Genomic DNA, 13,829 nt, shown 5'->3' with positions numbered 1-13,829 from the left:
TGTAGCAGGTTTCCTCTCTATATAAGACTATATGTAAAAATTACTAAATGTTTGACATCCAGTAGCCGATGATTAATAAATCAATGTACTCTAGTGTTGTTGTTAAAGAAAATAAACTTCTTCTTTTTCTTAAATTTGATTATCAATTACTGTATTATCTGGCTGATATTGTAAAATAAATATTTATGTCAAGTGCTGACAAAATAATTTACTCACCAAAAGATAAGTATTTTGTAAATTTTAATTGCTATTGCATAGGCGAGTGTTTTACGTGCAATATTGCACACTGTAGCTTTATGTTATTGACCAGATTAGTGGGTTAAATATTAAACTACTATCTACATGTTGCTAGATTTGGTGCTTTGTGGAGGTTCAGATATCAAGTATGGCCACGGATGGAAGAAGGAGCCAACATGTTATTCAAGGTATATTATTCTTAAACTGCTTTATTGTTGGTACAAGTAGTCTTTTGAGTTAATTACAAAGATATTCAACTTCAAACAGTGGTTACTGGGTCAAATTAAAATAAAAAAGTGCTTAAGGAAGATACAAGCAAAAATCATGTATCTGTTCTTGAATTTGGTTTGAATCTAACGCTGAGGTTATGTTCTTTTTTTCTAGTGGATTCTTAACTTAAAAAGAATCCATAAAAGGAAGGAAGGATTGTTAATGGTTGAAAGTAAGTAAAGACAAAAATTATATTGAGATAGACATAAAATTTAGGGATACTATTTGCCGATATGTCCTTTGCTTCTTTCATGTGCAGAGATAAAGCTTGAATATGCTATTTGTTTAAATCTAATTTAATATTTTGTTTCTGCTAATCGGTTTATTCAGGTTCCGCCCCCAGGAATTGACTTCACTTTGCCATCTCCAACTATTGGCTTGCCAAACTTGACGGTTGTCGATCCTCCGTGGATGCCTCATTTCAAAGCGAAAATTGAGGAGGTCACTTTAAACCTAGAAGATTCTGTAAGTTCTTAAAGCACAGTGTTGGATACATTTTAAATATCTAAACATGTCGAATTGATAATAATCAGGGTTGTTTTTTTCTCATAATACATCATTCTTATGTTGTGGCCTATTCGTTTTATAGTGAAACTATGTGAGTTTGTTAAATTGCAGTTGTGTTTTGAATTAACAAAAATTATGAAATGATGGTAATTTATCCTAATTAGTTATTTTAACGTTATCACATCAGTGGATTGTGGATTTTGCCGACAGATATGAATATCTCTTCAGTTCCTAATTAAAACTACACAAATCTATCTCCAGGTTTTTACATGTGATAGAATTTTATTTCTTACTCACTGGACTGAGTTAGCCATCCTGGGACAAATTTTTGTGTGAGGGCCGAGGTTTAAAAAAACTAGATTTTTTCTCTCGGGTTGGAATTACCTTGTTATACCTCACCACGATGATAGATTCTATTCTGTACCTTATTTATAAAAATGCCATGATAACTGTTGTTAGAAATCCTTGGTAACTGCAACAACAACAAGACGAAAACAGCAGCAGGAAATGATACGCAGGGCATTCCAGGCCGAAGAAGAACGGAAGCGAATTGGCCGTGAGAACTTTCCGATGACGTCCGTGCCCGTGGTCCAGCTGGCCGCGTACGAGCCAGTGCTGCACCACGCGACCGAAGACCACGAGGAAGGTACAAAGGTTGAGGCTCAGGAACGAATGCACTTCCACGGCTACCGGGGATCATGTCAGTCACTTACAATCTTAACAGTAGCAGCGCTGTCTACTTGCCAAGGAAAATGTCCCTTATCGATTAGTTCTCTGTCTCTCTCTCTCTCGGACAGCTGCTTTATTCTACAGTAATCTAATCTCAGGTGTGAGGTAGTTCATAAGCACCAGATTAAGGGAGGTGAATGTAATCATTAATGCTTAAACAGTTTTATTTCATTTGAAAATTTATATTTTAAAGGAATTGTAATGTAAAAAATTTCAGATGTGAAATTAATAAAATTAGCAGTTGTGGCACTATTACACTATAATAAAACATGAATTTAAGCATTATTTTTGTTTGTCTCTTATCATACAAAGATACAGGAAAGTTATAACTTTTGTTTTGATTTCAGACATTTTAGGGGCATTAAATTATCTATTTGCAAAGATTTTAAAACTTGTTTCAAAACATATTTTAAATTATTAACAAAGTTGGATCTTTTCAAATTGCATGAGCTCCATACTTACAAATACTAAAATTATTAAAATGATTTTTAAGCATAATGGACAGTTCCTCTTGGCATTAGTGGGCGTACAGAAGTAGCTAGGTTAGACTAGAAGTAGGTAGTAAGTTACAAAACAGGTAGTAAAGGTAGCGGTAGCATAGAACCCAAATTAAAGCCCTGCTTAGATAGATAATGTAAACTGGACAAGCTTCAAATGCTGCTGTATACATATTCTGTTATACGTTTATCACACAGATAGTGCTGAAGCTTCTGCTTGCATTTTTGAAAGCTGGAAATTTAAAAATTAACACAATATGACCATTCTTGCCTATTATATTCCTTTTTCAATTTTGTTGCATGGTATCTTTATTTTGTGAATTGGTTTTGAACATAAATTGAAAAAATATAATCAAATTGAGTATCAGTGCAAGCATTATTTAGAGTTCCATTAAGTGGTCAGGTTGTGTTTTTCCCATCTTACAGATACATTTAAGCTATATTGTGTCTAATAGTATATGTAGCATATTATTTGGAGCTTTTCCAGCGTACATGTTGCTTTTCTTAATACTTATTAACCAATTGTGAAAATGATTTGTTTATAAAAGTCCCTGATAAACTTACTGAAATTATTTTTCAGGCTTTGTCTTCCTATTTATGTTACTAAATTGAATATATGGCAAATCATATTTTAAAGGTAGTAAATTAAATTTAAAATAAAACAAAATTTTATGTTAATTAAACATTATATACAGTTAAAAATCATGCATAAAATATTTTATTCATCCTGGAGTATGTTGCAATATTAATATTTTAAAATGATATTTTCCGAATAAAGCAGCTAATATTGGCACGGGAGTGATTTTTGTAGTTTTGTTGATTGTTTGCTTAAACATCAATACAATTAAATACAATTCTGGCCCCAAAAATGTTTTTAAAGTTGTGTCTGCCTTTGCAGCTTTGAATTACTCCAAAATATTTTCATTGTTGAGAGCAACCAGTTGACCTTGGGTGTTAAACTCCTAATGGTAGACTTTTCGACTGTACTGTTAATGTTTGTGTAAGGTTACATGGTCCAATGCCAGTATGGTAGTGACATTTTAAAAACACTATGACTTGATGTAAAGTATCCTCATTATATCATTGATATATGACAGTGGTTAAATGTACCTAGTACATTTACTTTCTGTCCTGTATGTGCTAAATTAATGATAATTGTGTTAATGCACGGACTGCTTGTATGTCTTCAAACAAACAAACAAATGTTGACGGACCAGAAATATATAAATTAGGGAATGCCACTGAATTGTCTGTCCCTACTTTGGGCGTTGTGCCCAGTACCCACAATTGGAGTTTCAAAGATGAAAATGCTTAGAAAAGAAAAGGAAGAATTAAGAAGAAATGAATGCAATGATTCATTCAGGATTGCATTCAGGTTTTGTTGAGAGCACCTGTTAACAGTTTAACTTGTTCCTGGCATATCACTTTCATGTTTTATTACACCACTCAGCATTTGTATCGTTTGAACACAGACATGTAAACTACCATAAATTAGAGAAATATTTTTGGGCATCTTTAACCGTGTAAAAGAGGCTGTCCAAAAGTGGTCATCAAAACTTTAAAAATGTATGCTTCATGACCAGAACCAATACATTATATTATATCATGTATAATTTAATACATACATGCAGATCAGTTCCAAAGATCTGTGATCAGTGGATTTGTAGTGTACACAGAGTGGTCCTGTTTGTCTTCATGTTGCTAAGTAATGCATTCAAGACTCTGTCCATTAAGGGTTTAGAACACAAATGCCTGATGTTGGCAGGACTCCCTGTCTGTAAAGCGATGGTCACAAATTAAGTAATGTAGTTTAAACAAATTTTGTTTTCATTATGCAATTAAAGCTGCAATCTGCGAGTATATTTGTAATTATTAAGCATTTAGTTTTCCACATTAAGATTTCCCCATAACATGCAGTTATTTAATTTAAATTGACTTTTGTCATCAATCTAGGTGACAAACAGTAAATTATTAACCATTACAAAGCTGGGAGATGTTCTCAGCGCTTTAGTTATATAATGTACTATAAAGATAGTGATGAGACTTTTATATTATTGTTATACCCACTGACAGCAAAAAACACAGGTTTATTAAAACGTACAGTTATGTATTAGTAGAGGATGTTAAAGGATTTGCAGGCAAGATTGCAGCAGCTTTAAGTATGTCATGGTTTACGTTAAATACATTCCTTATTTACTTGCACACACATGGGGAAGAAACTTAGCGAATCAGTTGATAAATCTGTAATAAAAGATAATATATGGTGCATCGTTAGACTTTTGCTTTAACCCTGTTGTCATAAATGTTGCACAATGTGTATGTCTCCTGCAACCATTGCAAATGCCCGAATTCCATTGTTGTGGAGAAATTATAACAGTAATAATAACAACTGGCTATTCATACTACAATGTAATGATTTTCTTTTGGAAGTTTATTGTCTGTAAAATTGTAAAAGTAAATTTTTATTGGACACTGCATTGTTGTGTTTAGTAACAAATAAGAGATAAAATATGTTATATTTGAAATATCAGTATTTTAATCCAGTTCCATTTTGCATAACTACCATTTTAAATAGAGATTTTTTGTTTTGCTGCTAACAGGAATTAGGTGATGATTTTCAGAAACATATTATACAACTTAAAAATAATGGCCCAACCAAAATTTAACAAACAAAAAAAAAAGAAAAAAAAGAAAAAAGGATGCTAAAATAGCTTATTTTCATTTCAAATATATATATATATATATTTTTTTTATTGATGCTTTACATTGTATATATTTGAAAGTATGCTTTAATATCCCTCCCCCATGCAATAATGACTAATTGGTTGTTGTTTTCAAAATACCCATGTCTGAATATTAACCCAGTCAGTGGGACTGCATTCAACAGATGCTGTTTCAAAATACCCATGTCTGAATATTAACCCAGTCAGTGGGACTGCATTCAACAGATGCTGTTTCAAAATACCCATGTCTGAATATTAACCCAGTCAGTGGGACTGCATTCAACAGATGCTGTTTCAAAATACCCATGTCTGAATATTAACCCAGTCAGTGGGACTGCATTCAACAGATGCTGTTTCAAAATACCCATGTCTGAATATTAACCCAGTCAGTGGGACTGCATTCAACAGATGCTGTTTCAAAATACCCATGTCTGAATATTAACCCAGTCAGTGGGACTGCATTCAACAGATGCTGTTTCAAAATACCCATGTCTGAATATTAACCCAGTCAGTGGGACTGCATTCAACAGATGCTGTTTCAAAATACCCATGTCTGAATATTAACCCAGTCAGTGGGACTGCATTCAACAGATGCTGTTTCAAAATACCCATGTCTGAATATTAACCCAGTCAGTGGGACTGCATTCAACAGATGCTGTTTCAAAATACCCATGTCTGAATATTAACCCAGTCAGTGGGACTGCATTCAACAGATGCTGTTTCAAAATACCCATGTCTGAATATTAACCCAGTCAGTGGGACTGCATTCAACAGATGCTGTTTCAAAAGGAGTACAAAATGTAGTATTGTTACTTCCATAACTGGGAGAAAATACTATACAAATATTTTATATCGTCATTGAAACAAAATGCTGATTAATATAATCTATTGCTTTACAAAATTAGTTGGTTTGCTTTACCTCCTGTTTTAAATAAATAATATATATATATTCTAGATTTTATTTCATATTTTAAAGCATTGTTTGCTGATTTCGTTTGTTAAAAGTAATTTTTTTTTTTTTATAACCCATCCACTTTCCCCTCGTATTCTGAAATGTGTGTTCTTATAAATAAATCCTTTGTAAATTAATGAAGTAGTAAAATAACAATCACGTTTACATACTAACCACTACCTTTGTGACATGTAACAAGATGCATGCTTCTTGATTGTGGCATTTTTGTGTGCCCTTCTTCACTATGCTGTTGTGATGCGCCCCACGGCACTGCGTAATGTTCAGACATGCCTTGTAAACCTTCTATTAACCTTCTTATGTTTGTGATACCATGATAACAAGGCTTAGTTAACGTTCCAAAATTAGTTGTTTTTACTATAGCAGTACTTGCTTCTCCGATTTTACCCAAAGTTACTCATTGTTTTCAATCCTTGTACTTTTATCACTTAAAATATATTAACAAGTCTGCTCTAACCACTAGTTAAAGCTATTTAATGTTTTCCATACCAATAATTGTTACCACTTGTATTTAAAGTATCTAAACAAAATTGTTCCAACCACTGGTAAATAAATATTAAAATAAAAAAATTTGATTTATAAAATACATAAGTATATATTTACTTGATATATAAAACTTTTTCAAGTTTTCTTTTCAGACTAAAAATTTCAAAAAATAAAATAAAAATTGGTCTTATTAATTGTATTCTAATTTGTGCTTTCTGTGACTTCTTGTCATGGTGTCATTAAAACCAACAACCTGTTTCTTTTTGACGGCGTTGTGAGAATGGTGGACAAGCGATGTGTTTTGTCGATTGTGCTCACACCACCAATATGTATGCTTGTGTAATTGGCACTGCTTTCCTACCACACTAGCAACGCAAGAAGAAATTAACCTGGCTGCCAGACGTGTCTCTCTTGCTCCCGTCAATCGGGCAAATATCCAAAGTCGTAGCATGTCATGGAGAAATGGTAGCTTGCATTGGGGACGACTTGGCACTGAAGGTACCTGAAGTCATGTCATAGTCATGTCATAGATAGTCATGTGGTAACTGGCTTTTTCTCAGACTATTTTTGACTTTATTTTAAAAAATGCATCTTTTTTATTAATTGTTTTTTTGAAATTCTGTGATACATTTTCAGAAAAGGAAATATTTTAATGTTCTTTTTACCCTATGTTGTTGTAGCCTTTTATGTACACATTTTTATTATTTGTTTTTAACATCATAATTGTGGTAAAAAGCATGGTGAATTATTATCAGAGGATTATGATTAAAATAAAATTGGTTCCCAATGTTGATACTTTTAGGTTTTTGTGAAGTTATGGCCTGTAGGTCATCCTTGTTTCAATTCATATATAGGTATCATTTTTGACAGCAACTTAGTCTTATTTCATAGGTTTATCATTTAATATGACAAATTGTCATATCTGATGTTGCTACATCCAATTTTCATAGAGACAGATTCATTATGGATTTTGGGAGATTTCAAGTTTAAACTGTCGCAAAAGAAACACTTGATCAAGCAAAAAGGTGTTTCTTTGTGAAAGCCTTTTTTTTAAAATGGGTAAAACAAGGTTATCCACTTCAGTGTGTGTTTGTTTTTTTAGCTTTATGTGAATTTGATTCAGCCAGAATACATATTCTTTGAATGCTGATTTTACAGTCGTTAACAATCTACTAAAATGTGTTTGTTCATAGACTAATTCACCATTTGACTAGAATCACTAATCCTATATTAGAGCATGCACAACGTCTAACTAATAGTAATACTAGTATGGTAGTCTGTTTAATCTTGTTGATTTATATAGACAGTGTCATAGAAGCATTTTATTATATTTTTATGTTTAGATTATGTATTGTACTTTGTAACTTGAAGCTCATTATATATTCTTTATTGACTTATCAGAATAGTCTTGATTAGTAAAAAATCTTATCAGTGTTGTTTAATTTCTCAAATGTGTTTAGTTATTTTGATAAATAGAAGCTGAAATTATGTCTTTATATGGTAAAACATACTACAGTATTGCCACTTGCACATTGTATAGTAAAATATACTAGTTTTGCCAATGTTTGTGTTTATATGGTAAATATACTACAATATTAACAGTGTATTGAGTTATACTGTGAAATATATCAAGAGTATTTCTACTTCTATGTTTAGTAAACTATATTGATACCACAGTATTACTATTTCTATTTTCACTTTAAAAATATTGTCTGTTTTACAACAATTAATTTATGATGGTCTCTAGTTGAAAGTTGGATACTGCCATTCCCCTTTGCATGTATGTTAGTTTAGTTACTATGTTAGAATAAGTTCAATGCAAAATGTCCCAATATCAGATAAATTGACCACTGCCAGTATCTGAATTATAAGTCAGCTACAGATAATCAGTATATTGGGTACATTGACCAAATTTTTTTTAGTTACCCACTCTGAATTCAGAGCACTGTGTTATTTTGCAGTTAAATGCCATTTTCAAGTGTCACCACGCAATATCACCATATCTACAAGTATTACTACTGAATGTATTAGTTACTTAATGGTTGGTGTTAATATTAATTATGAATGGATATTACTTATTAATGTTGACATTGATAGTGACAGTGATATTTATTATTTTAAATGGGTATTAATTATGAGTGGATTGTGGTGGTCAGAAAGGCAGTACTTAAACACGGTCAGTTGTATTAAAAGTCCCAGACCCTAGTTTGAAGCGGTGAAAATGGACACTAAGTTTAGTTAATCTACAAACCTGTAGCACATCTGAATACAGTTGCAATAGAGTGAGTCTGTGATGTTGAAATGGGGGAAATACTCTCTAAAAATAGACTATAGCTGTCCTCTATAATATTTACTTCTTAGTGGTGCGTGTGTTTTTACAATTATGACAAATATATTTTTGGGTATTACAATCACCATAAGGGCCAGAAACACTTTGGATGTACGAAAATGGATATTCTTAACAAAATGTAGGCAACTTCAAATTTAAATGATCAAAAGCGGCTCTGATAGTGAATAATGCATCATAGTATTTAAAAACTAGGGTCCGTCACTTTAATTATTTGGAATGGCAGTGTTGACTGTAATATTAATGGCAGTGATATTCCGTTAATTACTGGTTAATGCTGTTGTTATGTGCAGCACCCACGTACACGTTCTCTGTTTCACCATTTCCTTTCACTGTGTATTTATAGTCGCACAGTTTCTTTCTGGTGTTGTCAATACATGTTCAGTGTCAGATTAATAACACAGATTTACAAAGAATATAAACTTTTGTGATGAAATCTACTAATGTTTTGTAGGTCTTCCTACAAAATTATAGCATTCTAATTCATTTAGTAGAGTACTCCATTGAATGTTCATATTACAAAGCTATGTAATTTTGTATATATGTGACCTCAAATTAAGAGCAAATGTTTTATAATGCCTTCAAACTGGATCTATAGTTTTAATTTCTAAACATCATCTACATGTAGGTAACAGGATGCTTTGTTATTGTTGACCTTTGACCTTCTCCAGGTGATGAAGATCGCCTTGATCATGGCCACCATCTGCACATAACCCAGACATTTTTCCCATCATGCATTTGTGCGACCGTCCTGCCGATACTGCATCTCCTTGTAGACCAGGATGTGAATGAAGATGGTATTGCAGGTAACTGTTGACAATGTTTTTGTTTTTTTTCAGGATTTAGTCTGATAACATCTTTATCAGGTGCAGATCTAAAGGAGAGGGGGTGATGGGTTTTTGCAATCTCTCCCCACACTTTAAAGTAGTAGGTGAGATGATTGGCTGGGTGTTTCTGGATAGGACTTTATTATTCATGTGATAACAGAAGGAAGGAAGGAAATGTTTTATTTAACGACACACTCATCACATTTTATTTACGGTTATATGGCGTCATACATATGGTTAAGGACCACACAGATGTAGAGAGAGGAAACCTGCTGTCGTCACTTCATGGGCTACTCTTTACGATTAGCAGCAAGGGATCTTTTATATGCATCATCCCACAGACAGGATAGTACATACCACAGCCTTTGTTACACCAGTTGTGGAGCACTGGCTGGAACGAGAAATAGCCCAATGGGGCCACCGACGGGGATCGATCCTAAACCGACCGCACATCAAGCGAGCGCTTTACCTCTGGGCTTCGTCCCGCCCCATGTGATAACAGATGAAAATGCATATAAACATAAACTGAAAGGACAGTTGATTGTTGATGTTGTTATAACATAATAACTGGTATTATTACATAATGAAAATACATCTGTATTTTTATTGGTCAAAAACCCAGTCACATGACCTTACGTAAATAGTGATATTGCCCTGAGACAGTCCCACCGGTCTGATCAAAAGTGATATTGCCCTGGGAGATTTAACCAGTGAAAATAAAGATGAAACGTAACGCAACGTCAACTGCTAATTCTAATGTACACATCCACAAACTTGTGACAAAATGCTTTGCTGTCCTTCAATAAAAAGATAACATCTTTATTTATACCGAGTTTAATTCCGCAAATATAACAAAGACAAGGTCAGTAATCGTCAAATTGTGTAAGGAATATCTCGCAGGTTTAAAAACATACATGATACATTGAAATGCATTTGGGGATCGGCACTCTTAGGATTTTATGTTACAAATAAAAAGTGCATTTGGAGGTAATCAGTAACTGTTCAATATAAATGTATGCTCAGATTTATCACATCTTGTGTTTTATTTTGGTGTTAATATGATTTTGACATGAATTTGATTTTTGTCTTGGTAATGGTTCAACTGTTAATTCCCGCATTCCTCTGCGTGTTATACGTCATAGGATTACGTGACGTCACTAAATCCCATCAGTTTTAGCGCATTGTGGGAAAATATAAGCATTGGTGTATTTTGATTCTGATAAATAAAGCAGGAATGTATGATTCTTATGAATAACATTATGTAATAAAACAATTATTGACTACATTTTGGGCAATATAATGTTTTATGGACTGAAGAAATTGATAATATAAGCAATTTCTTCGTTCCATAAAACATGATATTTGCCCTCAATGACGGTCAGTAATTGATAATAATTTATGCTAATACACAGTCTTGTGAAAATATATCAAACAGTATTTATTGGTTATTTTGTCTTTTTAAAAAATAGCAATTTGTTTTTAATTATTCAATATTTCAGTTTCTGAGGTTGCAACCAAGATTATTTGGGGATGCATTGTGGAAGACCCGATTTTGTTTCTTCGACATTTTCTTGAAAAACTGACCAATAAAGACAGACAGGTCAGTGCATAGAAAAGATGAAAAATAGATGATGATTTCACTATTAAATATAAAAAACAATGACTAGTTAAGAAAGTTTTTGTGGAAATTATAAGATTAAATCAGTTTTGTTAAATTATGTAACATAATTTATTTATATTTTTAGTTAAAAAACATAGATACTGAATTACATGAAGGTTAAACATCATTCACTTTTGCATGCATTTCAATACCATTTCTATGTCAGAATATATTCTGTGAAAAATACAACAATGTCGATATTTTTAGGAAGTACAGTCCCTTGGTAACTAACATTAAACAAAAGAAAATCAGTATAGGTTGATTGCAGAAATTTTAAGTTGTGTACCTTCAAGCTAGAGTTGCATATCATTTTGTTATATAAGTGGTGGCACAGTTATCATTTAGTAATAAAAATAAGTAACTTCAAACCAGTGAGTTACTTAAATACTAAATTGTGATAATTCAGTTGGAAAATGATACAAATGATGACAAATTACAAACAGAGCAGGAATTTGGAGCGAATTTAGTGCGTATAAACCAAGACCGTAAACTGGTGTAATGTTCATGGTTTTAAGTACGTTATTGTGTTATTCCACTACAAATATTGTTATAATGATAGATTTCTTTGTTAAACAACAGACAAGATCGTTGTAGGACGCTTGACGTATCATACTATGTGTTTTGTTTTTCTGTTGCAGGAAGAGCTGTTGTTCCTCTTGAGGAAGATGGTGTTATTTTTCGGACAGCTTCCTGCACAGACAGCCCATTCCATGTTTAACTATCTGGTAAGATGTTCATAGCACTCAATGATCCCAGGGGGTTAGGGGGCCAGGGGGCCATCGGCTAAGCCCAAAATTACTTTAGTTTGACAGCAAAAAGAATGCATGTTTTAACATGGAATGACCACAGGCTAAACATTTAATTTTCAAGGAAGGTGCTTGCTGCAAACTCTTTAATGTCTGACTATTTATGTTGGTCTTTGTTTGAAATAATTGTCTTTGTTCTTACTCCATTCTGTATGCCTTACACATAAGAACATAGCCTTAACACCCAGTTATAAACAAATGCCTAGAAGTAATTACTATTAGATAACAAAAAAGTAAAGTTTGTTTTATTTAACGACGCCACTAGAGCACATTGATTTTTTATCTTATCATCGGCTATTGAACGTCAAACATATGGTCATTCTGACAGTTTTTTAGAGGAAACCCGCTGTCACCACATAGGCTACTCTTTTACGACAGGCAGCAAGGGATCTTTTATTTGCGCTTCCCACAGGCAGGATAGCACAAACCATGGCCTTTGTTGAACCAGTTATGGATCACTGGTTGGTGCAAGTGGTTTACACCTACCCATTGAGTCTTGCGGAGCACTTACTCAGGGTTTGGAGTCGGTATCTGGATTAAAAATCCCATGCCTCGACTGGGATCCGAACCCAGTACCTACCAGCCTGTAGTTTGATGGCTTAACCACGACGCCACCGAAGCCGTTATATATTAGATAACAATGCAGTGTAAACCCCCCCCCCCCCCAATATTTGATATGGATATTAACTATCAAATGTGTTCTGAGGTTTGAGTTGCTTGATTAAACTGATTGTTGTTTCAGATTGGCTACGTGATGTTCTATGTGCGATCTCCGTGTGAAGGCGGACAGGAAGCAATAGCAGGAGCACTCTCGCTTCTTTGGATGGTATGCATCGTACTTCTTGAAGATATCTTGTCATATGGTTAAATAGTCTATCTTTTGGAATATAATAAGGATTTTGAACACAAATTCCTCATTGATTTGAAAAATTAGTCTGGTGTTGGCTTCAGACTGATTGTGTGAAAACATTTTGTTACTCTTAGAATATTTCTCATTGCTATTCCATTGACACTGGTACAACAATAATAAAATAATAATGTTAGCTGTGTTATTTTATTTTATTAAGTGTTGTGTTTCTTTTGCAGGTGACTCCATGTGTGGAAGGAATCTATTTTAAAGATCTGAAGCAGACTCTTAAAAAGGAACAGTGTGATGTAAGTTGACAATATATGTTGGTCCCTTCTATCTCAGAAATTAAAGTTTTCTGCATTTATCCAGAATTCTGGATTTTTAATTGTCAAAACAATGTTTCCAGATGTTTCCACTGTTTGTCAAAAATATTTCCATATTCTCCATCCACAACATAAGATATGATTTGCCCTTCTGTATTCGGCAGATGCTTTGCATGCAATCTGAATGGGCAACATCGTTATTTTATATTGGAAATGTTTGCTTGTCAAAATTACTGAGTTACTGTTTGCAGAAACTAGATTTTTCCACGTCGGCTTATACTCAGTTGATGGTACCCCCTCAAACAACCTCCATTCTACAGAAAAGAAATAGCAAATGAAGACCATTTGAATATTTGTGTGCCAGTTTGCTTGCCAGTCTCATTACCTGACCACTAATATTAAAATTTCCAGACACTTTTTTTTTTTTTCTCCATAATCCACTTTCATGTCTTCAACATCAAGATAATAAAGTTTGACACTTTTTTTAAAAGGTGTTTTCTTACATTCTGGAATCCATGTACTCCAGTTTGCAATAAGGAACACTTTATATAACGGTCAGCATACCACGACTTGTATATTAAAGGCCATGGTATGTGC

General features: G+C 33.4%; 1 protein-coding gene across 1 annotated transcript in view; it reads left to right on the top strand.

The window, feature by feature from the left end:
* LOC121382754 (protein unc-80 homolog) overlaps window positions 1–13,829 on the top strand; it is a 93,170-nt gene that overhangs the window by 44,335 nt on the left and 35,006 nt on the right. Inside the window, exons 24-32 of the mRNA XM_041512332.1 lie at window positions 353–425; window positions 838–972; window positions 1,474–1,660; window positions 6,789–6,917; window positions 9,438–9,572; window positions 11,093–11,193; window positions 11,892–11,978; window positions 12,802–12,885; window positions 13,146–13,214. Coding sequence (XP_041368266.1) covers window positions 353–425; window positions 838–972; window positions 1,474–1,660; window positions 6,789–6,917; window positions 9,438–9,572; window positions 11,093–11,193; window positions 11,892–11,978; window positions 12,802–12,885; window positions 13,146–13,214 — 1,000 coding nt within the window. The remainder of the gene's footprint in view (window positions 1–352; window positions 426–837; window positions 973–1,473; window positions 1,661–6,788; window positions 6,918–9,437; window positions 9,573–11,092; window positions 11,194–11,891; window positions 11,979–12,801; window positions 12,886–13,145; window positions 13,215–13,829) is intronic.

Source organism: Gigantopelta aegis, chromosome 10 (genome assembly GCF_016097555.1).
Source record: "Gigantopelta aegis isolate Gae_Host chromosome 10, Gae_host_genome, whole genome shotgun sequence".
Taxonomy (NCBI): Eukaryota; Metazoa; Mollusca; class Gastropoda; order Neomphalida; family Peltospiridae; genus Gigantopelta; species Gigantopelta aegis.
This window is presented reverse-complemented; position numbering and strand designations above follow the sequence as displayed.